Below are 12,513 nucleotides of genomic sequence, written 5' to 3' on the forward strand. Positions count from 1 at the left end.
ACATTAGCAGTGCTGATAGGGGTGCACCAAATATGGTCTTTGCACAACATTTCTTATGGTCCATTATAGGAAAACAATCTTCTTCTGATTGGACGACAAAGTGGACCAATCAACCACATACTTATAATATACTTTTTTTTTTTAGTTTTGTTTGTTTGGCTTGTGGGCTGAAACTAATATGTGATCAACCTAAGATAAAATGTTTGTATTTTTTTTAGTTCTTCCATGTTCATATAAACTTAAAACATTTGATTTACACTGATAGGAGTACAAGAACGTTAGACTAACGTGTGCTGAGAAGATAATTATAAAAAAATGAAATGCTAATTTTAGCTGTAGATTACTGATCATAAAAGAGCACTTTAGTCATTATTGATTTTAAGGGTATCTAAAAGAATTCTCATTTTTATTATTGCAAAGATGCTCAGCCAACTCAAAGCCTGCACCGGAGTAATTCATTGGAGAACGGCTTTGGAGGACCTATGTTTAATAAGGACTAGAAAGTCCCTTTGCTTATTTCACGTGTTAATAAAATATGCTTGCACCATAACCATATCTTGTGTCATACAGTTTTTCCTCTTCAGTCAGTTACCAGGCATAATTGTGGGGGTTTCATGTCCCTTTAAGTCTCTGCACTATGTAGAGGTCGTATTTGTATCTGTATACAGAAAAGGGCAATATGGAGTTGATCTACAACATTAAAAAAAATCCTTATGTCTATTACATTTTAGGTTATTAAATAATCTTGAGTTAACTTTACTCCGCAAAAAAAAAGCTTAAAATTCACTAAGGCCAGATAATATACTAGAGGGGTTTAATGACAATTCTAATTTCCCTTCATGATTCAATGTTTAACACATTTCCTATTTACTTCTATTATCTAATTTACTTAGTTTTCTTGATATCCTTTCTTGAAAGTCATACCTAGGTACAGTGGACATAGGTGCTGGTAGCTCACTGCTAATTGGTAGGCACACATTTATGCCTCTTGTCATTGGCTTACCAATGTGTTCAACTAGCTACCCTGTAGTTCTTTGCTGCTCTTGTCTTTTAACAAAGGATGCCAAGTGTATGAAGCAAATTAAATGTTGAAGTAAATTGGGAAGTTGTTTAAAAATGTATGTTCTATCTGAATCATGAGAGAGAAAAAATGTGTTTCTTGTCCCCTTAAATGATGTGCATTAACTATACTTAACATTCAAGGGTTCTTTTAGCTTAATGTATCATATTGTTACAGGGCATCCAAACATGGGAGGACCCATGCAGAGAATGAACCCACCACGAGGCATGTCCGCTATGGGACCTCAGGTAAACGGAAATCTCCAAACTCTATTAATAATATTGTATATTGGATATTCCTTCTCTTCTCTAACCATTAAATATAGATACAATTGATATTTCATTAACTTATTTTTTCTTTCTTTCTCAGAATTACGGCAGTGGCATGAGACCCCCTCCAAACTCATTAGGGGGTCCTGGTATGCCTGGAATGAACATGTAAGTTTATTCTCCCTTTCCATATTAACAGAAGTGTTTTCCATAGACATTCTGCTTTAGTGTTTGTAACTTATAGCTCTAGCCATGCAAGATAAAAATTGTTCTTTTTTAAATGACTTATAACCTTGTCCTTTATATTTACTGTTTGGTTGTAGCCCGGGTTTTTGTGGTCCCTAAAAGTTGTTTGGCTTTTAATAAATAATTATTTACACGAAAGGTATGAAGTTGAATGAAACAGGAAGAGCTCTTAATGTCTAGCTTATTAACAATACATGGATATCCTTTGTCGTTTCTTGTCCACTTTTATGTCTGACCTTGACCACCCTAACAATACTATCCTATGATTTTGCCGCCTACATTAAAGAAAAATAAATAAAATTATATTTGAAATCCCCAGAAGCCGCACATCTATCTCTTTTAGTCACCTCCTCTTCTCCAGACTCCACCCTCTGATCCTGTGATGGTGTCTGTAAAGGACAAAGGAGAAGATCTCTTCAGCAACTGAAATATAACATTAATTAAGGCACAATATACTTAGGCAAGCAGCAAATATGAGTTCATTTTATTCAAATCTGTTGCTGGAACACTTTTGATAGGGCAAGGCTCTTTTCCGCTCCTCTTTGGTAGTTTGATTTATTTTACAGGCTCTTGTTTGCATAACTTTTCTATAGCTATTACTGCAGTAGGTGATGGTTTCAAAAGGCAAAAACAGCTTTTCCTAATGACAAAACAAAGGTAAAAGAGCTACTTGTATACGATCCAGCAGGTAAAAAGGGTCATCGAGAACACATTAAAGGGAAAAAATACAGTACAATTTAATGTGAAAGTAAATTTTGGTGAATGAAAGCCCGTTTTTTTAAAAATAATATTAAAAACAGGGGCACCCTTTATTCATCAAAGTTTAAAAAGCAGCCGTTTTGATTAAAAACTTACCTTTTTTTTCTTTTCACAGCTACAGCAGCTTCCCCCTCCTGGAAATTCTCTCTTCACACGTCAGCAATGACTAATCCGGCTTCCTCCAATCACGGTTTTCCCCCCAGGGTTGTCATTGCCTGAGGTCATGCTGTGATTGGAGGAAGCCGGATTAGTCATTGCTGACGTGTGAAGAGAGGATTTCCAGGAGGGGGAAGCTGCTCTGGCTGTGAAAAGAAAAAAAGGTACGTTTTTAATCAAAACGGCTGCTTTGTAAATTTTGATGAATGAAAGTGCCCCTGTTTTTAATATTATTTTTAAAAAACGGGCTTTCATTCACCAAAGTTTACCTTCACTTTAAGTTCACGAGTTTTCACACGTAAAGGGATTTTAAATTAAAAACTGAATTACCATAAAAAATTAAATGGTTAGTGAAAAAAAAAACTTCTTTATGTGCTTCCATTTTTTATTTAGCCTGCTTTTCCTTTAATTTAAATCTAAACATTGTGTGGTTTCCACTATCTCTTGAGAGGCTAAAGGTTATTCTGTGAAATTTAGAATCCTAACCCTCCTACATACACATGATTTGCGCAGGAGCTCATTTTTCTATGTCTCCAATTGGTATGATAAACAATGCAGTAGATGCTTTTTAAGGGGGTTGGCCCTGGACTGCAACACAATGTACATTTTGCTTAAAAAAATAGCAATTATAAATGTATTTCATAGATGTTTATTTTAAATGCTGACGTTAAGTGATGTAGTGATTAATTTATGATGCGTATATATAAAAAATGAATTTAATGTTCCTTTAAGACAGTTGCTCGTGCTGTCCCTGTAGATTTTATACCCCCTCCCTATGATCTATCATCTGCTCTTCCAATCTTGCTTTTAATTTTTTATCCCGCACTCACAAACATTTTTCTTTAAAATCCTTCTATTTTTGTCTATATATAGCCCCAACCTGTCACCACTAATTGCATGAATTACAAATTCTATACTTGTACCCTCAAATGCTCTCAATAGATTATTGTGTTGCCTAACTGCACATCACACTCAGAAAACCTGAACTACCAGTTTCCTTCCATAAGGCAGGGAAAGTCTACGACTTAATTCCTTACTGTTGGGAAATACCACACCTGGCCGCTAGGAGGAGGCAAAGACACCCCAGCCAAAGGCGTAAAAATTCCCTCCCACTTCCACTATTCATTCTTTGCCTTTCGTCACTATAGAGGTGGCAGAGAAGTGGCAGAAGATTTGGATAGTCCTGTAATGGGTATGTTCCCTTCAAGAAAGGACTGGAGTTTTAAGTAATCATGGCAACCTCTCAGTGAGAGTATTGATGAAAGTTAGAGTCTGGAGATGCAGGGAAAGTTTTTTGCTGAACCCATCCAGACTGTCACCTAACAGCGTTGACAAGTATCACTGCTTGCTGTTACACACTCAAGTCCATGCCAGAGCGTTGCTGCAAGACTGTGACACTTGGATCCTGGAGGGTAAGACCATTTTATATATACACTTTTGCTATACAGGGTCACAGTGTGGCTCCTTTATGCCTTGATAGGATCAAGGGTTAATAATATCTACTTCAGGGAGATTATTTGAACAGCAAGGGGTTATTTATAATTGCTTTAATGTGAGGTTTGGAACAAATAGGTTTCACTTTCATTTTTGAGTGTTGTGCCGCTCATAATAGCTTAGTGCCTTTTTCATAGCAGGGGAAGTCCTGGTCTACGCACTACTTGACCAGGGTGCAGCCTTTTCATTTTCCTACAATCCTGCTGCGGACATCACTCCTAAGGAGAGCGTTTTTACTGTTAGCTGTCTGGGTCTAGGAGCTGGTGAGTGCCCCAACCATTGGAATTATAAAGGTGCCATTTTTTTGAATAAAAGCATTCTTTTTTTGTCTGTCCTTCTGTGGATATATCTTAGCTATGGAGGACTCTGATACTACATTAGAAGGTTCCGCTCCTTCTATACTGATTAATAATTCCTGTTTATATTGTAAGGAGGCCGTGGTTTGCCCGCCTGCTCAATTTTGTTCCATTTGCCTAAGCACTGTTCTAAAGTCTAAGAAGGGAGACATGCCTGCTAATACTCAGTGTTATTAGCCCCTCTGAGCCGTCTACCTTTCAGGAATCTGTGTCCCGAGAAATTACTACCCTTTCTACGTTACCCGCTCCACATGCAGTTCCCAGTGGCTCAACTAATCCTCCATCTGGAGGTTTTTTTTTTCCTGTGGACTTTACCGCGCAGTTAGAATCGGCGGTGTCTGCGGCCCTGAGTGCCTTACCTCCCTCTAGCAATCGCAAGAGAAAGGTTAAACATAGTTCTCCTGACCTAGAGTCATCTAAATATTTGTCGGATTTAGCTACTATGTCCGAGGATGAGTTAACCTCTGTAACTTCAGAGGGTAAACTTTCTGAGTTGGAAACTTCAGTTTCTAAACCTCCTTCAGTGGAGGAACCCTCCTTTAGATTTAAAATTGAGCCGCTGCGTTTTTTATTAAGAGGTTCTGTCTACGCTAGAGGTTTCAGAGGCTAAACTCTCTGAGGAACCTAAGATCCCTAAATTAGACAGGGTTTAAGATGGCGAACATTATTAGTAACGGATGAGAAAGAATAGGAATTTCTTTTTTCCCCCTCGTCTACTTTTAAAATATTATTCCTGGTCCCTGACTCTCAATTAGATTTGTGGGGCTCCTTCCCTAAGGTGGATTGCGCTATTTTTATGTTGGCTAAGCGTACTACTATCCCTCTTATGGACAAGAAAATGGAAACTTTTCTGAGGAAGATGTTTCAACATACAGGGTTTTTATTTCAACCAGCGGCAGCTGTAGCCGCGGTTGCTGGAGCAGCTACCTACTGGTGCGACACTCTGTCGGAGCTCATTGAGGTGGAGCCTCCCCTCAAGGATATTCTGGAGAGAATTAAAGCTCTCAGAATTGCTAACTCCTTCATCTGTGATGCGAATATGCAGATTATTCGCCTAAATGCAAAGGCTTCTGGCTTTGTGGTTCTAGCTCGCCGGGCTCTCTGGTTGAAGTCTTGGTCTGCGGATATGACTTCTAAATCCAGACTCCTTTCTCTTCCTTTCAAGGGGAAGATTTTATTGTCTAATTTTCATTCCTTTCGTTTTGACAAATCATAACGACAGCTATCCTCAGTACTTGGAGTACTTGGAAGCCATAAGTCCAAACAGACTAAGAAGCCCGCCGAGAAAAAATCAGCATGAAGGAGCGGCCCCGATCCGGGGTTTGATTGAGTAGGGGGCAGACTGTCTCTTTTTTTTCAGACACTTGGTTCCTTGGATGTACAGGATCCTTGGGTCCTGGAGGCTGTATCTCAGGGATATCAGATAGGATTCAAATCTAATCTGCCCAGGGGCAGATTCTTACTCTCCAGGCTGTCTACAAGACTAGAAAGAGGACTGCCTTTTTGGGTTGCGTACAGGATCTCTCCTCTCTAGGAGTAATTGTCCAGGTACCTACAGCAGAAAGAGGTTTGGGGTTTTATCCAATTCTGGACTTAAAGTGAAAGTTAATTTTGATCAGTTAAAAGATAGTTTCTAATTATACCCATGTATATAAACATAATCGCCATCTTTATTTGAATAAAAAATATAAATATCTTCATATTTTTACTAACTTTTGATTCTGCCGTTTTCGCCCTGACTCCTCCCATCTTATTCTTCCTGCTTTCTCAGTATTACGTATAGAGCAGTCCCACCCGCACTATACGTATCATCTATGCGCGTTCACAATGATCAGAACGATTTGTGCATGCGCGATTTAACTATGCGATGCGCATGCGTTTTACAATACTGTTGGGCTCCAATGCGCAGGCGTCTCCCTCAACTCGCAACATAATAATGAATGGATCATTCATTACTATGTTATTTGCAAATGCGAAGAGTAATGCCAAGACGATTATGCGCACTAAAGTGTGAAGGATGTGTGCATGCGCGAATCGGCCACAAGCATTCTGAATACGTATATGCTTATTACAGGGGACGCATGCGCAGATGGGCCAATACTAAAATGACGTAGTGTCACGGCCGCCTAACGGCCAGGATTTCAATTGGAAGATACAAATACATCATGAGGAAGTAGAAAAGTAATAGAAAAACGGGTTGATATTGCTGGATGCGATATTGAGATTTTACAAAGGTAAAACTTTGTTTTCAAATATAAGTAAGCAATTTGATGAATGAAACTCATAATTAATTTAAATCTTACATTGAATTCTGATGAGCCAACCTTTAAACTTTACCTTCACTTTAAAGTGCCTAAACAAGTTTCTGAGGGTTCCCTCTTTCAAGATGGAGACAATAGGGTCAATCCTTCCTCTGGTTTAGAAAGGACAGTTTATGACCACCATAGACCTGAAGAATGCATACCTTCACTTTCCGATACACAGGAATCAAGAAATTGTTGTTCCTTCCTTGTGTCCTAAGCTTTCTTCAGCGTAGGAATGTTTGCTTAACAATCTAGATGTGGTTCGTGCCTTGAAGTTCTATTTTCAGGCTACTAAGAAATTCAGACAATCTTCCTTTTTGTTTCTCATCTATACGGGGAAGCATAAAGGGCAGAAGGCTACTACGACTTCCCTAGCTTTCTGGTTGAGGAGTGCCATCCGCTTAGCTTATAAGACAGCAGGGAGACAGCCCCCTGAGAGGATAACGGCTCATTCCACTAGAGCAGTGGCTTCTTCCTGGGCTTTTAAGAATGAAGCCTCTATTGATCAGATTTGTAAGGCAGCTACCTGGTCCTCCTTACACACTTTTTCTAAATTTTAGATGTGTTTGCTTCGGCTGAAGCAGCTGTAGAGAGAAAGTTTTGGAGGCTGTGGTGCCCTCAGAATAGGGTCCGCCTATTTTTGTTTCCTCCCGTTATTCCTTCAGTGTCCTCTGGAGCTTGGGTATAGTTTTCCCAACAGTAAGGAATGAAGTCATGGACTCTCCCTGCCTTATGGAAGGAAAACATAATTTGTGCTTACCAGATAAATTCCTTTCCTTTCTGGCAGGGAGAGTCCATGACCCCGCCCGTAATTTATTTTTTTCTGGACGGCTCCCTTTTTATATTATTTCTTCTGGCACCTTTATACCCTGATGTTTCTCCTACTTTTCCTTGTTCCCTCGGCAGAATGACTGGGGGGATAGAGGAAGTGGGAGGGATATTTAAGCCTTTGGCTGGGGTGTCTTTGCCTCCTCCTGGTGGCCAGGTGTTGTATTTCCCAACAGTAAGGAATAAAGTCGTGGACTCTCCCTGCCAGGAAGGAAAGGAATTTATCTGGTAAGCATAAATTATGTTTTTTGTTTTGGAACAGAGGAATCTGGGAAATTATATGCAAATGAGCTACACAATGCTCCACCCCTTTTTACTTCAAGTATCTGTTTAAAACACGGACTCCCTCGTGCTAGTAAACAACTTTCCAGTTTACCTTTATTATCAAATTTGCTTCATTCTCTTGATATCATTTGTTGAAGGAGCAGCAATGCACTACTGGTTTCTATGGGTGAGCCAATGACAATCAGTATATATATGCAGCCACCAATCAGCAGCTAGACCCTAGGTTCTTTGCTGCTCCTGAGCTTACCTAGATAAACCTTTCAGCAAAAGATAACAAGAGAAGGAAAAATTAAATAATAGAAGTAAATTGGTAAGTTGTGTAAAATTGTTACAAATGCAAAGATAATAATTATTAAAATAGCATATGAATGTCTCTTTATATCCTTCAGGGGACCAGGAGGAAGGGGTCCTTGGCCGAACCCTAATGCTAACTCTGTAAGTAATTAAAGTTTAGCAAGAGCCAAAATTCATATTGACTACGAGAGTTAGTGTACTGAGGATTATTATTTCTTTGTTCCCATATGCAGATAGCGTACTCGTCATCATCACCAGGAAATTATGTGGTAAGTGATTTCTTATTTGTTTTATACATAATAAATATATGTACTTTCAATTTTTTTTTTATCAAACCTACGCAGTTGTTGCTCTTTCAAGCTATATGTATGTAGGTGTGTAAGTGTTAAAATATAAATACAGTTTGCTATAGTCCTATTACAGTCTTATCTTGAAAATAAAACTGTAAAAAAGTAGCAGTGGCTCATAGTTTCGTATGTACAGACAGACAGATAGATAGAGAGATATATTTTAATTTTTATATGCCTTATATGTCTACATTTACTTACTGTGTGGGTAGAGATGTCCTGCTGTGTGTGCTACAGCAGACGAGGAACCTGATCCTGTTGCAGCACTGGGGATGTAGATACAGTGTGAGTGGCTCCTCAGAGGTTGTATATCTCCTCCAGTGAATTCCAGTGCTTAAGTTCCTCTCTGCCTTTGCTGTCCCCTTTCTCACTGTGCCTCTATGCAATCAGACGCCCCCAGCTTTAGTCACATTGTGGCGGCTACTGCGTTGGAATGTATCCCAGGAGCTCTGACACTTCTACCCAACAGCCTTTAAATGTTGGCAATCGGAAAAAAGCGTCCATATGATTACTGCTACTCAGATGCTGCTACAGTTTCATGACCCTTCCATGACAATATTGTAGGAGCAAAGCCAATTTGGCTGGAAATACATTTAATTGGCTTTTACTAATCAACAGATATTAAAAAGCAATCCTTTATACCACTGTACCTGCTTAACACCTGAATCTAGCATTCTTGCTCTCAGTTTCATATTGTTTCTCATTTGTTAGGGTCCACCAGGAGGTGGGGGTCCTCCAGGAACACCTATCATGCCCAGCCCAGGAGGTATGTAAAGATGTCTCATCTGTAGTTCTTTATCATAGAGTATGTTGCAGAGAGCGGACTAATGGGACAGCTGAGAATGAATGTTATGCTATTTTATTTGGAGTATTTACCACACCACTTCTGTCTTTAATCTTATTGCATAATTACATGGTTTGCCAGATGGGGGAGGGTTTTTATCACTGTCAGGAACTGCATGTATGGTCTGTCTGTGCATCTTTAGGAAAATAGTTCTCACAGTTCTATTGGTTTATAGCAATTTGACCCACAAGTGTGTGTTTATTATTCAGTACAGGCTACTGTTTTTCAGAGGAAAAAACATTACTAAATATTTAAAGAGATAGTCTAGTCAAAATTAAACTTTCATGATTCATATAGAGCATGCAATTTTAAGCAACTTTCTAATTAACGCCTATTATCATTTTTTCTTCATTCTCTTGGTATCTTTATTTGAATGTAAGTTGAGAAGCTGGCCCATTTTTGGTTTAGCACCCTAGGCAGAGCTTGCTGATTGGTGGCTACATTTAGGCACCAATCAACAAGCGCTACCCATGTGATGAACCAAAAATGGGCCGGCTCCTAAGCTTACATTCTTTCTTTTTCAAACAAAGATTATTATTATTATTCTTTATAAAGCGCCAACAGATTCTGCGGCACTGCCCATGGGTACAAGGATAACAGTACAATGGAGAAACAATACGATAAAAGACAAAATTTAACGGACAAATACAGGGGGAATTTAGGGCCCTATTCCCGTGGGAACTTACAATCTAAAGATAACAAGAGAACGAAAAAAAATGATAATTGGAGTAAATTAGAAAGTTGGTTGTATAATATATATATATATTTAATGTCAGTTTAAGTTGTAGTCTGTGATTAGGTTTTCTGGTGTTGCTATTCAATTTCGAACATACCAAATATGCAACAAATTATTCAGCAGGTGGATATAGGCTGTATTAAACAGAAGGAAAATCCAGTTTACTATAAGGATATTTCCCAGAACTCCTTGCTGCAGTGAAATAACTGTACAACATAGGATCTTTTTCAGCTATAAATGTAAATGTGTTTACCAGGGCCCCTTATTTTTGTGTATGCTAAGTATTTTTTATCCATAATTTCTCTGTGGCCTGATACAAACAGTATTGTAAGATCACAAAGAAAGCTGAGGAGAAAAGATTCTTAGGGCTGTAAGGAATCTGCTTCTCAGGTGCACAAAAGCTAGAGCTTCTTGCCAGACGTGTTGCAATCCCCCCCCCCCCCCCTGCTCGCTTCACAGCTCAGTAATAGCTTAGACAACAATAGGGCTTGTCTGCCTGGTCCTCTGCGTGTTTTAGTTGTGGAGACTCTTCCATCTGTTTTTGGGATGTGTCTGAATATCTAGGTCAATAAAGATAGAGAGAAAAGGAACAAGAAGGGACCAAATACACAAATTATCTAGTCAAAGAAGAGGGAGTTGCAAATGAAATACTTATAGCCATATGTGTATATACACAAGGGGGACTGAGTACATATTTCTGTGTGAATAGTTGCTTTTCACATTTTCTTTCTTAGCCTCTGTATAGAGCACAGGGTAGGACAAATCACTGTGCTTACCTTGCCAAGGGAAAAAATACATTGAATTGTAAAGGTAGAAGCTTAAAATGACATAAAACCCCAATGTTTTCTTTTTCTAATTTACTTCTATTATCACATTTTCTTAATTCTCTTGGTATCTTTTGTTTAAAAGCAGGGATGTAAGCTTAGGAAAGGCAAGCAGTATGGAGTGTAAAAGGGACTCTACTGTAAAATGTGTTTCCCGTTAATGTGTTCCAAATTACTTGTTGTATCTACTGCAGCGTATTCAATGTATGGCTGATTGTTCCTTCATGCTTATTTTTGTATTTTAAATAGTTGGTTTTGCTCAATAAACCCATCACCTGTTGTTCTCCAGGACATGCCCATAACAATGGGATGAGCTTGCAAGTAGAGCATACTTGCTAATCTCATCTATGTTATTGAAATTCCAATTATGGCTGGGGGTAGAAAGAGCACAACCAGCTATTTCAGATTCAAAATATATCTTTCCCTCCTACCCCAACTGGGAGAATAATTAGTGCTATTGTATCCTGTTTACATAGCTTTCTACAGAAAAAAACATTTGTTACTCATATGGGTGTAGAAAATAAGCTATTTCAAACAACAAAATTCAGATAAAAGAGCTGTTTGCAAACAATTCAATTCACTCTAACATGTAAAATAGTTCATTGAAAAAACATTAAAATGGAGGAAATGTAAAGTACAATGTCCCCCTAACAACTCTGGCTCACAATATATTAGCCTTTAGTATCTTTTGCATCTTTTTGCTCCTATTACAAGTGGATGGTTAATATTTATCTCTCAACAGAGATTTATTGATTGCAGGAGGTTGTGCAAAACATAATAATTGCTTTCCACAAGTAATCTGGGTCTGTGATCCAAATTGCTAATACAAATATGTGTGACAACACTGCTGTGTCTCTATTTCATGTTGTGTTTATTTAGTTTTTTATCATTTATTTTTAGAGCACCATATGTAAATGTTTCAGTGAGTTTTATGCAGGTGCATACATTTTTAATAAATTGCTTAATAAATATGAAAATAATGTATTTCCATCTTAATATGGGAAGAGTCCACAGCTGCATTCCTTACTTGTGGGAAATACTGAACCTGGCCACCAGGAGGAGGCAAAGACACCCCAGCCAAAGGCTTAAATACCTCCCCCACTTCCTCATAACCCCAGTCATTTTTTGTCTTTCGTCACAGGAGGTTGGCAGAGAAGTGTCGGAAGTAGTCTCTTATGGAGGGTAGTACTCTTCGAGATGGGACTGGAGTTTTAAGTAGTCCTGTCAGCCTCTCAATGATATCATGGATGAAAGTTAGAGTCCGGAGATGGTTTCTGTGAAACCATCCCGACTCATATTAACAGCTCCATAGGCAATCAGCGTTGACGAGTTTCGCTGCCTGCTTTCTTCACTCAAGTCCATGTCAGAAGCGATGCTACTATCTGTCACACTTGGAGGACTTTGTTCCTGTTCCACGGCGTAGATTCTGGTAAGATCATTTCATATTTTATACATGTATGATTACGCAAGAAGAGAGGGTCACAGTGTGACTTTTTTTTATCTGTATAGAATCAAGGGTTAATATCTCCTTAAGGGGATTATTGAACAGAAAGGAATACTCTTATATGTTTATTTGATTTTATGCTGCTGTTATGTGTGAGATGTTATGGGCTCATAGGCTGTTATGGAATATACAGGTTTCACTTTGAGAGACATGCAGCTTACAAGCTTGGCGCGCTTTCTCATAGCAGGGACGGTCCTGCATTGTGGAC

General features: G+C 38.7%; 1 protein-coding gene across 1 annotated transcript in view; it reads left to right on the top strand.

The window, feature by feature from the left end:
• The window catches only part of SSBP4 (single stranded DNA binding protein 4), a 598,177-nt gene that overhangs the window by 556,446 nt on the left and 29,218 nt on the right, over positions 1–12,513 (top strand). The window contains exons 10-14 of the mRNA XM_053702958.1: positions 1,238–1,308; positions 1,430–1,497; positions 8,146–8,191; positions 8,284–8,319; positions 9,109–9,163. Of these exons, the coding sequence (XP_053558933.1) occupies positions 1,238–1,308; positions 1,430–1,497; positions 8,146–8,191; positions 8,284–8,319; positions 9,109–9,163 (276 nt within the window). The remainder of the gene's footprint in view (positions 1–1,237; positions 1,309–1,429; positions 1,498–8,145; positions 8,192–8,283; positions 8,320–9,108; positions 9,164–12,513) is intronic.

The sequence above is a fragment of the Bombina bombina genome, chromosome 2 (genome assembly GCF_027579735.1).
Source record: "Bombina bombina isolate aBomBom1 chromosome 2, aBomBom1.pri, whole genome shotgun sequence".
Classification (NCBI taxonomy): Eukaryota; Metazoa; Chordata; class Amphibia; order Anura; family Bombinatoridae; genus Bombina; species Bombina bombina.